Source organism: Salmo salar, chromosome ssa06 (genome assembly GCF_905237065.1).
Source record: "Salmo salar chromosome ssa06, Ssal_v3.1, whole genome shotgun sequence".
NCBI lineage: Eukaryota > Metazoa > Chordata > Actinopteri > Salmoniformes > Salmonidae > Salmo > Salmo salar.
The window spans coordinates 64784513-64808199 of record NC_059447.1 but is presented as its reverse complement, the minus strand read 5'-3'; the positions used below and the strand labels follow the sequence as shown (position 1 = coordinate 64808199).

The window sequence follows — 23687 nt, the reverse complement described above, 5'->3', positions numbered from 1 at the left end:
TAGTCAGGCTGATTGAGGTAGTATGTACATGTAGACATGGTTAAAGTGACTATGCATATATCATGAACAGAGAGTAGCAGTAGCGTAAAAAGAGGGGGGGGCACACAATGCAAATAGTCCAGGTAGCCATTTGGTTACCTGTTCAGGAGTCGTATGGCTTGGGGGTAAAAACTGTTGAGAAGCCTTTTTGTCCTAGACTCGGCACTCCGGTACCGCTTGCCATGCGGTAGTAGAGAGGACAGTCTATGAATGGGGTGGCTGGGGTCTTTGACAATTTGTAGGGCCTTCCTCTGACACCGCCTGGTGTAGAGGTCTTGGATGGCAGGCAGCTTAGCCCCAGTGATGTACTGGGCCGTACGCACTACCCTTTGTAGTGCCTTGCGGTCAGAGGCCGAGCAATTGCCGTAGCAGGCACTGATGCAACCAGTCAGGATGCTCTCGATGTTGCAGCTGTAGAACTTTTTGAGGATCTCAGGACCCATGCCAAATCTTTTTAGTTTCCTGAGGGGCAATAGGCTTTGTCGTGGCCTCGTCACGATTGTCTTGGTGTGTTTGGACCATTCTAGTTTGTTGTTGATGTGGACACCAAGGAACTTGAAGCTCTCAACCTGCTCCACTACAGCCCCGTCGATGAGAATGGGGACGTGCTCGGTCCTCCTTTTCCTGTAGTCCACAATAATCTCCTTAGTCTTGGTTACGTTGAGGGATAGGCTGTTATTCTGGCACCACCCGGTCTCAGACTTCCTCCCTATAGGCTGTCTCGGCGTTGTCGGTGATCAGGCCTACCACTGTTGTGTCGTCTGCAAACTTAATGATGGTGTTGGAGTCATGCCTGGCCATGCAGTTGTGGGTGAACAGGGAGTACAGGAGGGGACTGAGTACGCACCCCTGGGGAGCTCCAGTGTTGAGGATCAGCGTGGCAGATGTGTTGCTACCTACCCTCACCACCTGGGGGCGGCCCGTCAGGAAGTCCAGGATCCAGTTGTAGAGGGAGGTGTTTAGTCCCAGGATCCTTAGCTTAGTGATGAGCTTTGAGGGTACTATGGTGCTGAATGCTGAGCTGTAGTTAATGAATAGCATTCTCACATAAGTGTTCCTTTTGTCCAGGTGGAAAGGGCAGTGTAGAGTGCAATAGAGATTGCAACATCTGTGGATCTGTTTGGGCGGTATGCAAATTGGAGTGGGTCTAGGGTTTCTGGGATGATGATGTTGATGTGAGCCATTACCAACCTTTCAAAGCACTTAATGGCTACCGACATGAGTGCTACGGGTCTGTAGTCATTTAGGCAGGTTGCCTTTGTGTTCTTGGGCACAGGGACTATGGTGGTCTGCTTGAAACTAGTTGGTATTACAGACTCAATCAGGGACATGTTGAAAATGTCAGTGAAGACACCTGCCAGTTGGTCAGCACATGCCCGGAGCACACGTCCTGGTAATCCGTCTGGCCCCGCAGCCTTGTGTATGTTGACCTGTTTAAAGGTTTTACTCAAGTCGGCTATGGAGAGCGTGATCACACAGTCATCCGGAACAGCTGATGCTCTCATGCATGCCTCAGTGTTGCTTGCCTCGAAGCGAGCATAGAAGTGATTTAGCTTGTCTGGTAGGCTCATGTCACTGGGCAGCTCGCAGCTGTGCTTCCCTTTGTAGTCTGTAATAGTTTGCAAGCCCTGCCACATAAGACGAGCGTCAGAGCCGGTGTATCTTAGCAATCTTAGCCCTGTATTGACGCTGTGCCTGTTTGATGGTTCGTTGCAGGGCATAGCAGGATTTCTTGTAAGCTTCCGGGTTAGAGTCCCGCACCTTGAAAGCGGCAGCTTTAACCTTTAGCTCAGTGCGAATGTTGCCTGTAATCCATGGCTTCTGGTTGGGGTATGTACGTACAGTCACTGTGGGGACAACGTCCTCGATGCACTCCTCAATGCCATCGGAAGAATCCCGGAACATGTTCCAGTCTGTGATAGCAAAACAGTCCTGTAGATTAGCATCTGCTTCATCTGACCACTTGTTTATAGACCGAGTCACTGGTGCTTCCTGCTTAAATCTATGCTTGTAAGCAGGAATCAGGAGGATAGAGTTGTGGTCGGATTTACCAAATGGAGGGCGAGGGAGAACTTTGTACGCGTCTCTGTGTGTGGAGTACAGGTGATCTAGAATTTCTTTCCCTCTGGTTGCACATTTAACATGTTGATGGAAATTTGGAAGAACTGATTTAAGTTTCCCTGCATTAAAGTCTCCGGCCACTAGGAGCGCCGCCTCTGGGTGAGTGGTTTCCTGTTTTCTTATTTCCTTATACAGCTGACTGAGTGCGGTCTTAGTGCCAGCATCTGTCTGTGGTGGTAAATAAACAGCCACGAAAAGTATAGCTGAAAACTCTCTAGGCAAGTAGTGTGGCCTGCAATTTATCACAATATACTCTACTTCAGGCGAGCAAAATCTAGAGACATCCTTAGATTTCGTGCACCAGCTGTTGTTTACAAATATGCACAGACCACCACCCCCCCCGTCTTACCGGAGTGTGCTGTTCTATCTTGCCGGTGCAGCGTGTATCTCGCTAGCTGAATATCCATGTCGTCATTCAGCCACGATTCCGTGAAACATAGGATATTACAGTTTTTGATATCCCGTTGGTAGGATATTCGTGATCGTACCTGGTCTAATTTATTGTCCAATGATTGCACGTTGGCGAGTAGTATTGACGGTAACAGGCAGCTTTCCCACTCGCCTTTCTCCGGGTCCTGACCAGGCATCCGGCTCTTTGTCCTCTGTACCTGCGTCGCTTCCTCTTGCAAATAACGGGGATGTCAGCCCTGCTGGGTGTTTGGAGAATGTCTTGTGCGTCTTGTTTTTTTAAGAAAAAATCTTTGTTTAATCCGAGGTGAGTGATCGCTGTCCTGATATCCAGAAGCTTTTTTTTGCCGTAAGATACAGTTGTAGAAACATTATGTACAAAATAAGTTACAAATGTGTATGAGAGTGTGAGTTGGAAGCAGACGTTACATCTACAGTGTACATGTGATGGCAGAGTTTGCAAAACAAATGGATCCCGATTGATACAAATCATTATAATATAATTGTGCCAGGAGGCCTACTTTGCCGTCATAATTTAATTGGGAAGGTTTTTTTGTGAAATCCTATAGAAATGTCCATTCAAACAGCGCATGATGACTGAACTGCACACAACAAAGATTCAACTAAGACTTCTGACCAAAGTTTTTCATTACCTGGTTTGCATACCCATTGCTGCCTTAGCATTTACTGGCAGATATCATAAGTTTAAAAACGTCTTTCCTACCTACTCTAGTACACCTTATGTCCACCAGATGCATCAAACTCTTCGCGTTTCAGCGGAAGTCATTAATTGTCAGTGTAGCAGTCCGCAACGCTACGTTGGGGATGCCGCACTAGGCTGCAGTGCATTCTGTGTACCGCATGCTTTCAATATTTTCAGCTTGTGCGTTTGTTTACCATGCAGTGGTACAAACGGAAGTACAGTCACAGACTTGAACTAGCTAGCATTTAGCTACTGGAAAGCGAAGCACGTGTGTGAAGTACGGAAAATCTTGGCTAGATATATGGAAAAATAAAATGCATATGCATCTGGTGGAAATCTTGGGTGATAGTTCGCTGAAACGCGGCCCGATTGTGTAGGCTACTTTGTGCATGATTTGTCTATTCTACTACATAGGCTAATTGATACGGTGGATACTTCCACTACACTACTTTGATACACATCAGTGGGGATTAAGAAGTGAGAATATATTATACGGCATATACTGTACCTGCGTATAGCCCCACTACACCACTGGCTGTGAGACAAGAGAGTAGATTCAGGGAGGTGTTGACACGAGAGGTTTGGATTTGAGTGTTATGTGGTGATGCTATACAAGTATTCACACCCCTTCACTTTTTCCACATTTTGTTGTGTTACAGCCTGAATTTAAAATGGATTAATGAAGATGTTTTTGTCACTGGCCTATACACAATACCCCATAATGTGAAAGTGGAATTATGTTTTTCAAACAAACAAAAAATATTAATAATCTGAATTGTCCTAAGTCAATAAGTATTCAACCCTTTTGTTATGGCAAGCCTAGATAAGTTCAGGAGTAAAAATGCACTTAACAAGTCACATAATAAGTAGCATGGACTCACTCTGTGTGCAATAATATTGTTTCACAGGGTTTTTGAATGACAACCTCATCTCTGTACCCCACTCATACAATTATCTGTAAGGTCCCTCAGTCGAGCAGTGAATTTTAAACACAGATTCAACCACAAAGACCAGAGAGGTTTTCCAATGCCTCGCAAAAAGAAGGGCACCTATTGGTAAATGAGTAAAAAAAAAGAAGCAGACTTTGAATATCCCTTTGAACATGGTGAAGTTATTAATCACACTTTTGATGGTGTATCAATACACCCAGTCACTACGAAGATACAGGCATCCTTCCTAACTCAGTTGCCATAGAGGAAGGAAACCACTCAGGGATTTCACCAAGAGGCCAATGGTGACTTTAAAACAGTTACAGAGTTTAATGGCTGTGAAAGGAGAAAACTTCACAATACTAACCTAATTGACAGAGTGAAAAGAAGGAAGCCTGTAAAGATTTAAAAATTGTCCAAAAACTGCATCCTGTTTGCAACAAGGCACTAAAATAATGTGGCAAAGCAATTCACTTTTTGTCCTGAATACAAAGTGTTATGTTTTGGGCAAATCCAATACAACACACTACTGAGTGCTACTCTCCATATTTCCAATTATAGTGGTGGCTGTATCATGTTATGGGTATGGGGGCGGGGGGGGGGGGTTGGTGAAAAATTAAGGAAATGGAGCTAAGCACAGGCAAAAACCTAGAGGAAAACCTGGTTCCGTCTGCTTTCCACCAGACACTGGGAAATAAATTCACCTTTCAGTAGGAATACAACAAACACTGCATTTAACCATGGCAAGGTGACTGGAAATATGGTTGAATACAAACAGTGTAGTTATTCCCTCCACAAGGCAATCAAACAGGCAAAACGTCAGTACAGAGACAAAGTGGAGTTGCAATTCAACAGCTCAGACATGAGACGTATGTGGCAGGGTCTACAGACAATCACAGATTACAAAGGGAAAACCAGCCACGTCGCGGACACCGACGACTTGCTTCCGGACAAGCTAAACACCTTCGCCCTCTTTGAGGATAACATAGTGCCACCGACGCGGCCCGCTCCCAAGGACTGTGGGCTCTCGTTCTCCGTGGCCGACGTGAGTAAGACATTTGCTTAAGACCCCAATAGATCCACAGACGACGCAATCACCGGGGGCGCACTGCCTGCCCTCCAGGACACCTAAAGCACCCGATGTCACAGGAAGGCCAAAAAGATCATCAAGGACATCAACCACCCGAGCCACTGCCTGTTCACCCCGCTATCATCCAGAAGGCGATGTCAGTAGAGGTGCATCGAATCTGGGACTGAGAGACTGAAAAACAGATTCCATCTTAAGGCCATCAGACTGTTAAATAGCCATGACTAGCCGGCTATCACCCGGTTACTCAATCCTGCACCTTAGAGGCTGCTGCCCTATATGCATAGACATGAAATCACTGGTCACTTTAATAATGTCTACATACTGCTTTACTCATTTCATATGTATATACTGAATTCTATTCTACTGTATTTTAGTCAATCCCACTCCGACATTGCTCGTCCTAATATTTATATATTTCTTAATTCCATTCTTTACTTTTAGATTTGTGTGTGTTGTTGTGAATTGTTAGATACTACTGCAGTGTTGGAGCAAGTAACACAAACATTTCGCTACATCCACAATAACATCTGCGAAATATGGGTATGTGACCAATGATGTTTGATTTGAAATCTACACTGGATTTGCTTACCAAGAAGACAGTGAATGTTCCTGAGTGGCAGGAACATTCACTGTTACAGTTTTGAATTAAATCTACTTGAAAATCTGTGGCAAGACCTGAAAATGGTTGTCTAGCAATGATCAACATCCAATTTGACAGAGCTTGAAGAATTTTGAAAATAATAATGTGCAAATGTTGCACAATCCAGGTGTGGAACGCTCTTAGAGACTTACCCAGAAAGACAGCTGTAAAAGCTGCCAAAAGTGCTTCTACAAAGTATTGACTCAGGGGTGTGGGTATTTATGCAAATGAGATACTTATGTAAATTAGATACTTCTGTTTTTCATTTTCAATATATTTGCATAAATTAAAAACATGTTTTCACTTTGTCATTATGGGGTATTGTGTGTAGATGGGTGAGAACAAAATCGATTTAATCCATTTTGAATTTAGGCTGTAACACAACAAAATGTAGAAAAAGTCAAGGGGTGTGAACACTTTCTGAAGGCACAGTATATGTCATAGATACATCATGATCCCATCTAGACAACGTGTGAATCTAGTCTGTGTATCTCTATAATATATTATATCAACACATCAAAAGGTTGACTGGTATACAGTCTGAGCACCACTAAACAGAAAACTATTAGATTTCATTATGAGTCATTGTTTTCAGGAAACTCATATGTCATGATGATTATTTTGCAGCTCCCTGTGTCACCTTTTATATAAATCCACAGGGGTGTTCTCAGTGATGCCATATAAATAGCTTTTAAATAGAATAGTTTTAAAAAGCAAACTGAAAAACGCTGAAAAGCAGCATGTGCAGCTTGCTAGTTAAAAGCCCTCCACCCTTTCTGTCTGTGCTTGTCTGTTAAGGCAGAGAGTCATCAGATTCAGCACATTATACAGTCTGAAGTGAAATATAAAGTTGAAAAGCTGAGAGGTGGAATCAGACAGTAACGAGATGCAGATTGCTGTGCGTGGATAGAGGTGCCCCAGCGCTCAAAGGCGTTTGAAGTTCCCCTGATAGGTGGGTTCAGTAGAGGGGTAATGGATATGAACCCCATCTCACCTCACAGGCTGACAATCTGACATCCCAAAATATCCAAAAGCAGTTTCACCTAGTAACACCAAGGAGTATGGATACTATCTGACAGCAACCACCTCAGGTACTGTATAATACAGGAAGATATGGGGCTGTTTTGATCATTGTTGAAGCCTTTAGTGTCTTAAAGTATTTAATGGTAGACTGGCGCAATAGACTGTTGTCATTGCCAAACATTTTCTTGTACTTTTATGTATTTTATGTTTATTCCCCTAGTTGTCATTGTACTCAGTGCAAGCGTGACTGAAATGCATGAAACCTCTTTGCAAACAAACCTAAAACCCAGTGTACCTTCTTGACTTGTTCTCAGCCTGTGACAGATAAGGGGGGGGTGATGTGACAGAGGTGACAGAGCATGGATTATATCGTAAAACCTCTTCTAGAATAGTGATTAGGAGCCCTGGTATGAAGAAGAGAGAGATAAATCCATTAATAAACAGCAAAAAAAGAAACGTCCCTTTTTCAAGACCCTGTCTTTGAAAGATAATTTGTAAAAATCCAAATAACTTCACAGATCTTCATTGTAAAGAGTTTAAACACTGTTTCCTATGCTTTTTCAATGAACCATAAACAATTCATGAACATGCACCTGTGGAACGGTCGTTAAGACACTAACAGCTTACAGACGGTAGGCAATTAAGGTCACAGTTATGAAAACTTAGGACACTAAAGAGCCTTTTCTAATGACCCTGAATCACACCAAAAGACAGATGCCCAGGGTCCCTGCTCATCTGCGTGAATGTGCCTTAGGCATGCTGCAAGGAGGCAAGAGGACTGCAGATGTGGCCAGGGCAATAAATTGCAATGTCCGTACTGTGAGACGCCTAAGACAGCGCTACAGGGAGACAGGACGGACAGCTGATCGTCCTCGCAGTGGCAGACCACATGTAACAACACCTGCACAGGATCAGTACATCCGAACATCACACCTGCGGGACAAGTACAGGATGGCAACAACAACTGCCCGAGTTACACCAGGAACACACAATCCCTCCATCAGTGCTCAGACTGTCTGCAATAGGCTGAGAGAGGCTGGACTGAGGGCTTGTAGGCCTGTTGTAAGGCAGGTCCTCACCAGACATCACCGGCAACAACGTCGCCTATGGGCACAAACCCACCGTCGCTGGACCAGACAGGACTGGCAAAAAGTGCTCTTCACTGACGAGTCACGGTTTTGTCTCACCAGGGGTGATGGTCGGATTCGCGTTTATCGTCGAAGGAATGAGCATTACACCGAGGCCTGTACTCTGGAGCGGGATCGATTTGGAGGTGGAGGGTCCGTCATGATCTGGGGCGGTGTGTCACAACATCATCGGACTGAGCTTGTTGTCATTGCAGGCAATCTCAACATTGTGCATTACAGGGAAGACATCCTCCTCACTCATGCGGTACCCTTCCTGCAGGCTCATCCTGACATGACCCTCCAGCATGACAATGCCACCAGCCATACTGCTCGTTCTGTGTGTGATTTCCTGCAAGACAGGAATGTCAGTGTTCTGCCATGGCCAGCGAAGAGCCCGGATCTCAATCCCATTGAGCACGTCTGGGACCTGTTGGATTGGAGGGTGAGGGCTAGGGCCATTCCCCCCAGAAATGTCTGGGAACTTGTTGGTGCCTTGGTGGAAGAGTGGGGTAACATCTCACAGCAAGAACTAGTAAATCTGGTACATTCCATGAGGAGGAGATGCACTGCAGTACTTAATGCAGCTCGTGGCCACACCAGATACTGACTGTTACTTTTGATTTTGACCCCCCCTTTGTTCAGGGACACATTATTCAATTTTTGTCTGTGGAACTTGTTCAGTTTATGTCTCAGTTGTTGAATCTTGTTATGTTCATACACATATTTACACATGTTAAGTTTGCTGAAAATAAATGTAGTTGACAGTGAGAGGACGTTTCTTTTTTTGCTGAGTTTAGGTGAAGCTTTTCAGTGATTGTCTGTTTGGAAATATGGACCTAGCTCATCTGAAAACGCCATTGATCTGGCAGGGTGGCAGGAACATCGTCAAACAGTGAGTGGGTGTGGGGAGAAACAGAGGGGTGGGCCTCTGTAGCTCAGTTGTAAGAACATGGCTCTTGCAATGCCAGGATAGTGTGTTCGTTTCCCAGCACCACCCATACATGAAACGTATGCACGCATGACTGTGAGTGCATTTTGGATGAAAGCGTCTGCTGAATGGCATATATTATATTAAGGGTGAAGGTGGTGTGGGGGGAGTATGAAAGAGTGTGGCGATGAGGAGGGGTGCTGAAGGGGCTAGGTAAGGAGTGCGTGATGGTGTTTATATACGACAGCGTTACAGTTTAATGGAACCCATTTGGACGGGGCCTCTGCCACACTATGATTGCTCAGTAGGTTGGTCGTTGTAATGACGGATAGTCCTCTGGGCCATTTACGTGTGCAGGGCCATTTATGTGTGCAGCTGTGAGTTTTTTTTAGAGCGCTGCAATCACAGGTCTGCCTGTCGCGACCTGCCATTGCTTGCTATCATTTTTCATTCGGACCCTGGGATTGATATTGGCTTTTACGGGTCAGTTATGAACATGCGTGGCAGGTAGCCTAGTGGTTAAGACTGTTGGCCCAGTAACTGAAAGGTTGCTGGTTCAAATCCCTGGGCCGACTAGTTGAGAACTCTGTTGATGTACCATTGAGCAAGGCACTTAACCCTAATTGCTCCTGTAAGTCACTCTGGATAAGAGTGTCTGCAAAGTTACTTAAATGTAATGTTGATGAGGGAGCACATTTTAATGGAATGGGATGATGATGATTTGAAATCTGTAGCCCACAAGTGCTGTTAGAAATAGCCGTTCTCGTGTATGTCGTTGTGGCGAGACATGAGTGTGAGGCATTATGGGTAATTAGATTCCAGCTGTACTAATGAAAAGCAGAGCCCTCTAATCTCAAGACGACAACTACCAAGATTCCACCCATAACAATAAGAAATATCTCTCCGATAATACCTAATCAAGTGAGAAAGTCATTACAACACCAGTTAGATTGTATCTTTAAACCAATTCAGGGGTTTTCTCAAAAACAAATGGTGTCACTAGGCTGTTGTTATGCAGTCCTCTTTTTTTTCTCCTGGAGCTGGAGGTTTCATTAGCCACCCTCAGTGTTCCACTACAGCGTTGATGAGCGTGTTTGTGTGTAGGGCCTGGGTGTAGTTAACAGTCTTTAATGCTACAAACAGCAGAAACTGTTATGCAATGTCACCTCTATCAGGCTTCAGTAGTGAATGTAATCACTATGCACACACACACACACACACACACACAAATTCTTTCTTCTCATTCACTCACTCTCTCTCTCTCTCTCTCTCTCTTCTGCTCTCTTTCTTTCCCTCTCTCTCTCCTTCTCTCTCCCTCTTGCTTTCTCTCTCTCACTCTGGTTTGTAAAGGCATCTACCACAGTAACCCTCCTTGAACACGAGCTCTGTTATGTACAGAGTCAGGCTTCCCCTAGCAACTGTTGAGGGGAGGTGAGCTCAGCCATCCAGAAAATAAAGTGTTATTGAGGATGAAATGGGTTTTTTAATTGGCTGGAGTCCCGGCGTAGTGCGGAACTTACAGGGGAGTCCTGCAGTTCCATACAATGACACTCCGTCCTATGTCAGGGGCTATTGATTTCGCTCTTTAGACCAGACAGAATGTCTGATCATTGAGACTTCTTAACAGTGTGATGTCCCCATTTAGACCCTCATCTCTAAGGGCTGTAATTGCTTCGCTGCACCATAAACAGACACAAATGGCTTTTTTAAAACCTCCCTTGTCTCCACACATGAAATGGACAATACAGGGACTTCACTGTGTTCAGAGTATCTGAGAAGAAACACTTTCAAAATCATATTTGACAGTGGTTGGGTTTAGACACGGTGGTTGAGTTTAGACACGTGGTTGGGTTTAGACACGGTGGTTTGGTTTAGACACGGTGGTTGGGTTTAGACACGGTGGTTGGGTTTAGACACGGTGGTTGGGTTTAGACACGGTGGTTGGGTTTAGACACGGTGGTTGGGTTTAGACACGGCGGTTGGGTTTAGACACGGCGGTTGGGTTTAGACACGGTGATTGGGTTTAGACACGGTGGTTGAGTTTAGACACGGTGGTTGAGTTTAGACACGGCGGTTGAGTTTAGACACGGCGGTTGAGTTTAGACACGGTGGTTGTGTTTAAACACGGTGGTTGGGTTTAGACACTGTGGTTGGGTTTAGACACTGTGGTTGGGTTTAGACACTGTGGTTGGGTTTAGACACTGTGGTTGGGTTTAGACACTGTGGTTGGGTTTAGACACTGTGGTTGGGTTTAGACACAGTGGTTGGGTTTAGACACAGACAGACACAGATAGGTAGACACACATGTATAGTGCACACACAGACACAGCTGTGGAGATGACAATCTCCCTTTCTTTTCCCCTCTTTGACAGGTCTGATCCGCTCCAGGGTTCGTGGGGCGGACGCGGCTAAGGCCGGGGTCCTGACCTTCCTGGACAGTCACTGTGAGGTCAACAAAGACTGGCTGCCTCCGCTGCTCCAGAGGATCAAAGAGGTACAGTACAGGGAGTGACACATCCTACATCTACAGTAACAGTACAGGCAGTGACACATCCTACATCTACAGTAACAGTACAGGCAGTGACACATCCTACATCTACAGTAACAGTACAGGCAGTGACACTACATCTACAGTAACAGTACAGGCAGTGACAGATCCTACATCTACACTAACAGTACAGGCAGTGACACTACACCTACAGTAACAGTACAGGCAGTGACACATCCTACATTCCTACATCTACAGTAACAGTACAGGCAATGACACTACACCTACAGTAACAGTACAGGCAGTGACACATCCTACATTCCTACATCTACAGTAACAGTACAGGCAATGACACATCCTACATTCCTACATCTACAGTAACAGTACAGGCAGTGACACATCCTACATTCCTACATCTACAGTAACAGTACAGGCAGTGACACATCCTACATTCCTACATCTACAGTAACAGTACAGGCAGTGACACATCCTAGGCGTACTCTACACCTTCTGATGGATAACCCAGAATAGAAAGAAAATCCACCCCATTCACCTATACCCTTTTGACATCATTCTCCCTGAACAAAATACAGTTTCTTGGGATCTTGAGACACAAACTGCCACCCTCCAATGAACTCCAATGTGTATTTCTCCTTTTTGACAGTATACACTTCACACTAACCTGAAGGAACAAAACCCTCCCCCTACTCTCCTACACATGCTTTCTCTTGTTGGCATATTTCTATATCTCCAGAAATGAATGATAAACTCCCTCCTAGTTTGTGTTGAAGTGGAGCATTGTGTGTTGTGAACTGTCAGTCTCAGTGACCAGCACCAACGCCACTCCAGAGCTCTTAGTGCTGCTGACGCGAGAGTGGTGTGACTGGGGTGAAAATGGCAGCTTACCTTCTGCTGTTCCGCTGATTGCCCCTAATCTGGAATAAGTGCAGGACTCCCTCCATTTACACCAACAGCACTCTTCCCTCTCTGTCTCTGTCTCATCCCTCCATCTCCCCATCTCCCCCAGGCTAAGACAGAGGATTGACGGTTGACTCTCTCTCGCCTTAAAAGCTCTTATACGGACATGCTGCTTTCTAAACATTGAAAGAGGCCTATGACTAATGCTGGGGGGCTTACATGTTATATTCAATTATATGCTAACCTTAATGCATGTCTGACTTCAAAGTGCTGTCTGAATCTTAATGCCCTGGTGCAGTTGCTGATGTCTGGCCTTCAGTTCTCGAAAACTTGCCAACATTATTTTGGATTTGGCACTGCGAGGCATATCACAGGAAGTTATAAAATATACAGTATGTGTTAATACAGGAAGCTCTTGTCTACAAACAATCAAAACATGAAAAGAAGCAGGATTGATTTTGTTCTGAGGGAGTCATCCATCACTGTCCTCATATATACATATTTATTTCAAAATGTATTACTTATTGATTTGTGTAAATGCAGGCACAAAGACAGATGTATAGTATTCACGACACACCACACTGCTGTAATAGACCATTCCTCTCAGAGTCGCATAATGTCTGAGAAGAGAAGGATATTTGCAATTGGTTAAAAGGGATTTGATGACTATGTATTCTTGTGTCCTGGGAAACATACCCCTGCAGTCTTGGGAAGGATGGGTGCCAGTCAAGGCAAATCACCTTGACTGAACACCATGGCAGAGAGAGAGAGAGAGAGAAAGAGAATACAAGAGGGAAAGAGGGGGGGAATAGAGAGATGGGAGAAAACAAATATTTTTGAAGAAGAGCATATGTGAGACATGAGCTGAACGGGATGCTGAAGCTGAGGAGGCAAATCAAATGTCAGATGATGCGGTCAGACCGCCCTGGATGCTGCCTGTGTGTGTGTGTGTGTGTGTGTGTGTGTGTGTGTGTGTGTGTGTGTGTGTGTGTCAGCAGCTGAAGATGATTCTGTTGTGGGCTTTGACTGTGACTGGGCTTGTGTCTGCCTGTCAGCGCTAACTAGTTTGTGTGTGTGTGAACGCTGACTGGTGTGTGAGAGTGTTTGTTTGCATGGGTGTGTGTGTGAAGACTATTTCGAGACATGACTTTCACACACCGCCCGTTAACCTCCTCTTCACTCTGTCTGATCTGATCAAAGACACTGATCGATGTACAGTACCTTAGATTAGCTGGGCAGCCAAGGGTGAAAGACAATGAGCCTGAGACACTGTCACATCTTCCAAGTAATGCTAAGGGCAGTTCATCAAGAAGTGCAGCACAATGTATCACATTTCCTAAAGGTAGGCATTCTACCATGTTATTTCCTTGTCCTCAAGCGACTTGTAAATTAGCTCCAGAGCATCGACTGGAACATCATCCAACCTTCTGTGTGACCTACTGTATGAACATAATGCATGTTTAATCAGTGCCCTGCAGCACATCAATGCCCCTCATTACACCCACACCTTCCTCATTGACTTCAGCTGCTGAACTGTAAATAATGAATACTGAATCACATCCTGTTATTACCGTATGTCCCATTGTTACTGTATGTTTTGAACATGGTCTCTGACTCCAGTCTCTCTCTTGTCTCCCCAGGACCCCACCTGTGTGGTGAGCCCAGTGATCGACATCATTAACATGGATACATTCGCTTACGTAGCAGCCTCCTCTGACCTCCGTGGAGGTATAGCGCTATTAGGGCTTGACCTCCCCGTCTTCATCACTCTCTCCACATCTATGTCCCTCCCTCTTTCATCTCTTCATCTCCAGCCCTCTTTCCACCCCTGTCTAGTGTCTCCCTCTCTCCAATGACTCATCCATCTTTTCATCCCTCACTCCTGACCCCATCCCTCTCTCCTTTCTCTTTCCCTCCCTCAGGCTACCAGGTCTCCATTAACTGGCTAGTTGAGGCTATGCACACACACACACACACACACACACACTTATGCACACACACACACACACACACATACACACACAGCCAGATGAACAGCTCCCAGAGAACTGGATACGACAATTAATGGGGCTGATACTCCTAGGCCTCAGATTGGATATTTAAATTATTGAAGGCGCCATCTGTCATAACATGAAAAAGTTGTGGCGTCAATAGAGCCACATTGATCCACTGAAACCCGGCCCTGCCTGCCTGCAGACTGCTGCGCTAACACTCCTGGGTCTGCCTGCCAAATCAGACCCTCTCTCTCTCTCCCCTGCACGCACACACACACACACACACACACACACACACACACACTGAGACACGCACAGAAACACACATGGGCACGCATGCGTTCACAGACACACACATACACACGTCTATACTCACACACACATGCAGACACATCTATACATACAGTAGGTATGTACTTTATCAATTGAGCAAATATGCATTGGTCTTCTCATGCATATATTTGGAGACATCAAGGGCACTGCATCTGTCTCAGGACAAGACGAGATGGGCTGGGCTATTAAAAAGCTCTTGTGTAAAGGTCATTCCAAAGGGTCAGGCCAGATCAGCCATTAGCCAATGAGCCATAATCAGCTAGAATTAATCATTTGAGTAATTAAATAGGAGACGTTAGCAAGAATGGTGGCTGTAATTATTGACAGTGTTCTGTCAGAGATGAATAAAGCATGTGATGAAAGAAGGGGGCTTCTGTGGATGTGAGGCTGCTGCAGCGTTTATAATCGACCCCGCCTTAACAGTCCACCCTCCTCCTCACCCCTCTCTTCCCATTATCCTTTTGTTATTAATCGTTTGGTCCCCTTCTCTCTGACCTGCACTGAGCTCTCCTGACCCGTCTGCCTTTCTTTTCTCAACTATTGTTCTTCCTCACTCTCTTTCCATATCTCTCCTTCTTCAAAATCTTCATTCTGACCTGCAATGCTCTCCTCCTGACCCTCCTCTGATTTACCCTCTCTCTCTCTCTCTCTCTCTCCCCCTCCCTCATTCCCAGTCCGTGTTGTGATTATCTCTCTCTCGCTCTCTGCCGCAGGCTTCGACTGGAGTCTACATTTCAAGTGGGAGCAGTTGTCTGCTGAACAGAAAGCCAGGAGAGCTGACCCCACCGAACCCATTAAGTAAGTGAAAGGAGGCATAAAGACGGATATTAGGGGATGGTCTGGCTGCAGATGAGAGGAGAGGGATGGAGCGATGGAGCAGGGAAGTAGGAGACGAGGGGTTGCCCTGCTTGCCTGCCTGGCCATCCATCCCTCCGTCCTCAAGTCCAGTGACCGGCAGCATGCAGCCATGCTTTTTCTTTTTCATCTGATGGAGCAGCAGGGGAATGAATTCTCTCCCTGAGGTCTTTCACTGCACTGTGATCCAAACAGTCCATCAGGGGAGAGAGAGGGAGAGGCGGACTAGAAAGCAGCACCTGAAAGAGGCAGTTAAACCATTGATCGCTGCAGAGATAGCAGCAGCACGATTAATGAGAAAGCAGCCCAAAGGAGTTCAGAGGAGACCGGACCACAGCCGATTAAAGCACCTTTGCATTATTTCGTCCAAAGAGATGTGCTCCTCTTTAATTCTCCTGGCCCCAGGTGGCTCTGAATCCGGGGCAGATTATTTTAATGCTTGGCTAGAATGATTGATTGATCTCTCTCACACATCTCTCTTTCTTTCACTCTCTGTCTCTATCTCTGTTCATTTCCCGTCATAATTATAACCCAGGTACAGGAAGGAGCTTCTTTTCTAAGGAAAGACTTGATACTGTTGTCACTCTGCATAAATGCTAATGTGTGTTTCCATGATGAATATTCACCATGCTGTGCGGGGCTTGAGAGCCTTGGCTCCTGCCAGTCTGACACACCATGCAGTACGTCAGGGCTGGGGACAGTGTCACAGAGATGCTGGGCTGTGGGCTAACATCTTCCCTCCACTTGAGAAATGAGGTAGACAGTGAGCCTCTCCACTTGGCTCCCTCAGCACTGCTCAGGGCAATCTGGAGGGCCTCTCTCATCTCCCCTCCTCCTCTCCTCGCTTCTTTCTGTTTTGTTCTTTTTCCTCCCCTCCCATCATTTCCTCTTCCCACTTCTTGAAGAGGAAACTCCTAATCTCTCTGTCTCTTCCTCCTTTCTTCCTTTCGCACCTCTCTTCTTCTCCTTTCTCCCGTTCTTTCTCCCGTTCTCCCGTCTTCTATTATTTCTCTCCCTCTCGTCTAGTTTCCCATTCATACTTCTTTACTCACCTCTCTGTGTGTACTTCCATCCTTCATCCCTTCCTCTCTTCTCATCTTCTGTTCTTCTCCTCTCCCCTCTTCTCCTGATGAGTGTTTATGGTCCACTACCCTACATCCCTCCGCGCCGACCCCAAACCCTTGAGCTGCCAGTGGGGGTGTTAGAGTAATGAGATCCCCTAATAGCCTAGGCACAGACCCAGGCCTGGTAGGAACTGATCCCACATCAGGCTCGCAGTGTGGCCCATGTGCCACAGACTGGTGCAGCGTCACATGGCTTCTGCTCCTCACACTGGCACAGATAGACAACCAGATAGAGACGTGGATAAGGACGTGCGCACACACACGCACACAAACACACACACAGACACTGTAGCAGCCTACTTACCATGGAGTGGTGGGACTGAAACTGAGACGGCATCAGAGCTGGTGTTGAAAGAGGCTAAAGAGGCACAGATGGTGGGATCATGGGGTGCCAGTGTGTATGTGTGTGTGTGCGTGTGTGTGCGTGTGTGTGTGTGTGTGTGTGTGTGTGTGTGTGTGTGTGTGTGTGTGTGTGTGTGTGTGTGTGTGTGTGTGCATTTCACAGGAGAACGGGCTCGTAGTAATGACTGGAGCGGAATCGGTGGAATGGTATCAAATACATCAAACGCATAGTTTCCATGTGTTTAATGCCATTCCATTTGCTCCGTTCCAGCCATTATTATGAGCCATTCTCCCCTCAGCAGCCTCCACTGGTGCATTTGCGTGCATGCATGTGTGTGGTGTTTGTGTGCGTGCAGTGTTCATGAGTTAAGGGCAGAGGAAACAGATTCACTACGATGCATTGCCATTCACTCTTCATTGTATCAACTCAATAATACACTTCACTCAAAGAACACTGCAAACTACACTTCACAGAGTATTTTGAGTCACAAATGTGTCATTATCCACCATCTTCCAGCTCTTACTAACCTGCCGCTGTCCTATGGCTGCCTACACATCATCATCCAGTCATTCAGTCAGTCATTCAGTCAGGCATTCAGTCCCATCATCATCTGTTTTGTCATGGTGGGGGGGGGAGTCGATTTATGGACAGTATGAACTAAGTGGGATCTGAAAATGGAGGCAGCAACAGTAGTTAATGGCAGACAGCAATAACTAAGCAGGATTTGGTGATGTGCCTCAGGGTTTTACAGCATTGTCCAACGATGATGATTTCCTCCTGTAATGCTCTGTTCGGTTGTTACGACAACACTCATTCAGTCTGGCAGATATTTATGTTGCAGCAGGCGAAATATACAACAAAGGATGTCTCTCGCTGCAAAATAAAGAAGCATCACGTTGTCTGTTTTATTGTGTGAGCTTTCTCATTTGGCTTTCTCATAAAGCTGTTTCTGACTTTATGCTGATATACGTGTTTAGTAGACTGAATCAATAAATCAAGAATCATTATGTTTACTATCAGAAATAGTATGTCCTGATGCAAGGCTTGAAATGCAGGAGGAAAACATGCAGCCTAAAGCTGTTCAGGATGCAGCCAAGGTCATCGTTGGCGAGGGTTGTATTTTGTCCACCAAAAGTATGTGGACACCTGCTCGTCGAACATCTCATTCCAAAATCATGGGCATTACTATGGAGTTGGCCCCCCCTTTGCTGCTATATCAGCGGGGCCTTGCTTCCATTCAGCCACAAGAGCATTAGTGAGGTCACGCACTGATGTTGGGCGATTAGGCCTGGCTCGCAGTCGGCATTCCAATTCATCCCAAAGGTGTTCGATGGGGTTGAGGTCAGGGCTCTGTGCAGGCCAGTCAAGTTCTTCCAGACCGATCTCGACAAACCATTTCTGTATGGACCTTGCTTTGTGCACAGGGGAATTGTAATGCTGAAACAGGAAAGGGCCTTCCCCAAACTGTTGCCACAAAGTTGAAAGCACAGAATCGTCTAGAATGTCATTGTATGCTATAGTGTTAAGAATTCTCTTCACTGGAACAAAGGTGCCTAGCCCTAGTGTGTGGCTGCTTGGCCATGGAAACCCATTTCATGAAGCTCCCGATGAACAGTTCTTGTGCTGACGTAGCTAAGCGTAGCTAAGCGTTTCGGCACTCGGCGGTCCTGTCCTGCGAGCTTGTGTGGCCTGCCACTTCGCGTCTGAGCCGTTGCTCCTAGACGTTTCCTTGTCACAATAACAGCACTTACAGTTGACCGGGGCAGCTCTTGCAGCGCAGACATTTGACAAACTGACTTGTTGGAAAAGTGGCATCTTACGACGGTGCCACGTTCAAAGTCACTGAGCTCTCCATTCTACTGCCACTGTTTGTCTATGGAGATTGCATGGCTCAAATAGCCGAATCCACTAATTTCAAGGGGTGTCCATGTACTTTTCTATATATAGTGTTTCTTTTAGTTGCTACCTTTAGTAGTCTCAAGTGCACTCCGGAGATGTTACAGATGACCAGAGAAAGTAGTATTGCCTCCAGAATCAATTCCCCTCCCCTGTCATCATTGGTCCAACCAAATGACTCAAGTTCTGCAGACAGAGACAGGAAATGAGAAACAGCTGAAAATGAATGTGGAGAATGTTGCTGACTCCAGAGAGCATCATGGCATGTCTATTCTAGATAGGAGACAATGCTCCTCATCTTTCAAAAAGCAAAGCAGGTGAATTGAAAATGGCTTGCCTTAAAGTCAGCAACATGAGGAGGCCTCTCTCTCTAGCTACACTTAGAAAAAAAGGGTTCCTGTCAACATAGGACAACCCTTTTTCCTTTTTGGTTCCAGGTAGAACTCTTTTGGGTTCCATGTAGAACCTTCTGTGGAAAGGGATTTTGGGTTCCATGTACAGTGCCTTCGGAAAGTATTCAGACCCCTTGACTTTTTCCACAATTTTGTTACGTTACAGCCTTATTCTAAAATTGTTGTTTTTTTTAAATGGTTTATCCTCCTCAATCTACACACAGTACCCCATAATGACAAATCGAAAACAGGTTTGTAGACATTTTTGCACTTTTATAAAAAAACAAAAACAGAAATACCTTATTTACATAAGTATTCAAACCCTTTGCTATGAGACTAAAAAAGAACGGATCAAAGTATAGAGAGATCCTTAATGAAAACCTGCTCCAGAGCAGGACCTCGGACTGGGGTGAAGTTTCACCACCAACAGGACAATGACCCTAAACACACAGCCAAGACAGCACAGGAGTGGCTTCGGGACAAGTCTCTGAATGTCCTTGAGTGGCCCAGCGGATTTGAACCCGATCAAACATCTCTGGAGAGACCTGAAAATAGCTGTGCGGCAACGCTCCCCATCCAACCTGACAGAGCTTGAGAGGATCTGCAGAGAAGAATGGGAGAAACTCCCCAAATACAGGTGTGCCGAGCTTGTAGCGTCATAGCCAAGAAGACTTGAGGCTGTATTCGCTGCCAACGGTGCTTCAACAAAGTTCTGAGTAAAGGGTCTAAATACTTATGTAAATGTGACATTTCCATTTATTATTTGTAATAAATTATGCTTTGTCATTATGGGCTATTATTTGTAGATCGATGATGGACAAAAAAATTATAATCAATTTTTGAATAAGGCTGTAACCGAACAAAATGTGGAAAAAGTCAAGGGGTCTGAATACTTTCCGAAGGCACTGTACATGGAACCCAAAAGGGTTCTACCTGGAACCCTTATCCTATGGGGACAGAACTGTTTTAGATATTTTTTTTCTCTCTCCTCTCTGACCTCTATTTCTTTCTGCCTTTGTTCGATCCTGCGCTGAGTGAATTGTGTTAGATAGGTCCCGGTTGGCACTCCATGGAGGGCCTGGGTGCAGCTTCAGCTTCTGCCTGATAATGAGAAGGTATCCTCTTACACGTCTCACTGGCCCTCTGCTTGTCAGCCGGCCCAGCCCTGCCCGCCCCGCCCGTCTGCCTCGGCTGGCTCCTGTATCACTCAATCAATTTACATTTTACTCAGCGGCTCCCACGCACTCACTGGGCCTGGCCGGGACAGCATCATTATTCACATCAGCAACACTCAGCCGGGTGGAGACGGAGAGGGTTTAGATAGAAGTTCGGACTCTTCTACCATCACCTGGATCTATCATAATGTGTTCTTAGTGTCTACAAAAACATACAACAAACTACCTCAAGTCTATCCATCCAGTCAACGTTCCGTGATATAATACTCTTGGAATTCTCTCTCTCCTGCAGGACGCCTATCATCGCCGGAGGGCTGTTTGTGATTGACAAGTCGTGGTTCAACCACCTGGGGAAGTATGACACAGCCATGGACATCTGGGGCGGGGAGAACTTTGGTGAGTGAGTCAGCTGACTGGGCAGGAGCTGGGTTGAGGGGATGATGCTGTTGTGTGTGCCTGAGAGCACCTGAATTGTAGCAGCGTGTCAGTCTGCCAGCACTAGTAGCCTGCCTCTATAGCTGACACAATTCTTTCAGTCTGGCCTTCGCCTTGAGACCGTTTCTTACTAAAGCGGGACAGTTGATTTATTGTGTTTGGGTTTGTAATGGTCATTACCACAGTCCCAAACCCCAAACAAGTGTCAAGTGATACTTTTTCAAATCAATCAAACTCTCTCCATATGATGGGCTTCAAACATTTATTGTGTAGTTAAAACACCAACGGTCAAGAAGACACAAATATTAAGCGGAATTTTATATGACCAATCATTGACCAGCATAACACCACACCGCTGTGAAACAAGCTACAGAGAGTGTAACATTGCAGTTATTCCAGTCCTAGCCAGACCCCTGGATCAATAGGTAGCGTGAGCACTTCTCTTCCCTGCTTCATGCTTGCTTCTGTCAGGTACATCTGCAGGCAAGTTGTGCACCACAGCCAGGGCTAACCGAGGTAGTGGTGGGGATGATTCATTGTTTATTACAGTTTCTAAAAGGCCAGGAAGCTGACTAGCACTCTCCCATGTATCTCTGGCAGAAGGATGCTGGGGTTCACACAACAGACAGACAGTTTCTCCTGACTGTACTGCTGCTGTTCAGATCAACAAAGAAAGGAGTAGAGACTGGAAAAGAACGCTCTTCCTCTTTCTCTCACTTTATCAACATCTCTCTCCCCAGTCTCTTTTATTTCTTCCTCTCTCTCTTGCTCTCTCTCATTCTGTCTCTCTCTCATTCGCTGTCTTTCTCTCTCATTCTCTCTCTCATTCTCTCTCTCTCATTCTCTCTCTCTCTCTCTCACACTCTCGCTCATTCTCTCTCTCTCATTCTCTCGCTCTCTCTCTCTCATTCTCTCTCTCTCTCTCTCTCTCATTCTCTCTCTCTCTCTCTCTCATTCTCTCGCTCTCTCTCTCTCATTCTCTCTCTCTCTCTCTCATTCTCTCTCTCTCTCTCTCTCTCACACATACACGCACACACACACACACACAAACACACACACAAACATACACACACTTTCTCATCTCCCTCACAACTCTCTTTTATTTTTCACTCTATATCTCGTGCTTACTCTCTGCGCTGCTCCCTTTGACACTTTGAAAAGTCAAAAAAGCTCAGATGCTTGTTGGGAATGTAACGTCTGCTTCCAGCTCACACTCTGAAACACATAGATCCCCTGAAAGCAGCTTACTCTCCAGATCCCAATCACCTGAATTCTGATCACCTGTTCACACACCTGTATGTCATTATCACACACTATTTAGTTCAGTTCTTTGCACCCCATCAGTGTGAGGTATTGTTTGTTTTGTGACACACTTCTATTTGGAGTGATGGGGTTCTTGTAATTTAATCCTCCTGTGTATGATAGTTTTTTCCTGCCTCACTAATGACTCCTGTTGCCTATTCCCTGCCTGTACTTTAGCCTATCAGATTTCCTGTTATCTACCTATTGCCTGATCTCCTGGATGACGTTTCTAGCCATTTCCCTGCCTGTACTGTTTCCTTTTTGGACCCCCTGTGTATGACCTTCTGCCTGCCCCTGGACCCAGCTACCTGCCTCCTCCTGTGGTCCTTTACAATAAACACCTGCTGCACCCTGCACTTGAAACCAGCTCTCTGTCTCCCCTCGTGTTCATTACAGGAAAAGTTTTGAGCATGTTACTCTGAAAAAGGAAGCATCATTTTATATGCTGTGTTTGATGCTACAAAACCTCAACTCTGTTGGGTTTAAAAGACAAGTGTGTAGCATCAGCCCCGATGTTTATACTGTATTAGCCTGGGCTAAATTAGACCAGGCCATGGAGGGACTTGTTTATTTACATTCGTGTGGCTGGTGGTGCACTTCTAAATGAGCAGAGGACACGGCAGTTTAAACATGAGTTTAAACCTGCGATATGAGGCAACAAGCACGATATCAAATATTCAAAGCATCAGAGTTGCCCCATATACAGATGTCGATGATGGGTAATGTTTATGGATTGTAATGGAACAAGAAGCAAAATAACTTCTTACCTGGTTTCACTTGTAGATTTCCAATAACACTTTGTAATACTGTGTGTGTGTTTGAATTTCAGTTCTCCTGTCCCTGCCTGTCCCTGCCTGTCCCTGCCTTAGGACTCTCTGTCCTCCTCACACAGAACTCATACCATCTAAAAGCACTAAGCATACAATACAGTGTTACTCTTCCTGGTTCATGGCTGTCCCCTGAGCTATTCCATGTGACAATGATAACTAATGGTAGCTGTGTGTTGTGTGTGTGTGTGTGTGTAGAGATCTCGTTCCGGGTGTGGATGTGTGGAGGGAGCCTAGAGATTATCCCCTGCAGCAGGGTCGGCCACGTCTTCCGCAAGAAACACCCCTACATCTTCCCTGAGGGCAACGCCAACACCTACATCAAGTAAGACCTGAGTCCATCTGTACTGTTATCCGCCTGCTCCAAAATACAAAAACAACTGACAACTACACCCAGACACACATCTTAATGTATCTATCGGACTGCCTTCTCCAAAATAGCAAGGCAACCCACGACAACCAAAGTACTGCGCTGTGACTGTACCGCTGTATGTGATACTGTACGCGTTATTGTATTCACTTTGTTCATGTGTTACAGCTGGACTCAAAATAAATAAAAAAGCCAACCCACGGCAGCCAAAATAAGTGTAAAACTTC

The 23687-nt window shown here is 45.6% G+C and overlaps 1 protein-coding gene across 1 annotated transcript in view; it reads left to right on the top strand.

The window, feature by feature from the left end:
• LOC106607829 (polypeptide N-acetylgalactosaminyltransferase 14) overlaps positions 1-23687 on the top strand; it is a 116367-nt gene that overhangs the window by 75812 nt on the left and 16868 nt on the right. Inside the window, exons 6-10 of the mRNA XM_014205220.2 lie at positions 11381-11502; positions 14055-14142; positions 15455-15539; positions 20819-20922; positions 23289-23415. Coding sequence (XP_014060695.1) covers positions 11381-11502; positions 14055-14142; positions 15455-15539; positions 20819-20922; positions 23289-23415 — 526 coding nt within the window. The remainder of the gene's footprint in view (positions 1-11380; positions 11503-14054; positions 14143-15454; positions 15540-20818; positions 20923-23288; positions 23416-23687) is intronic.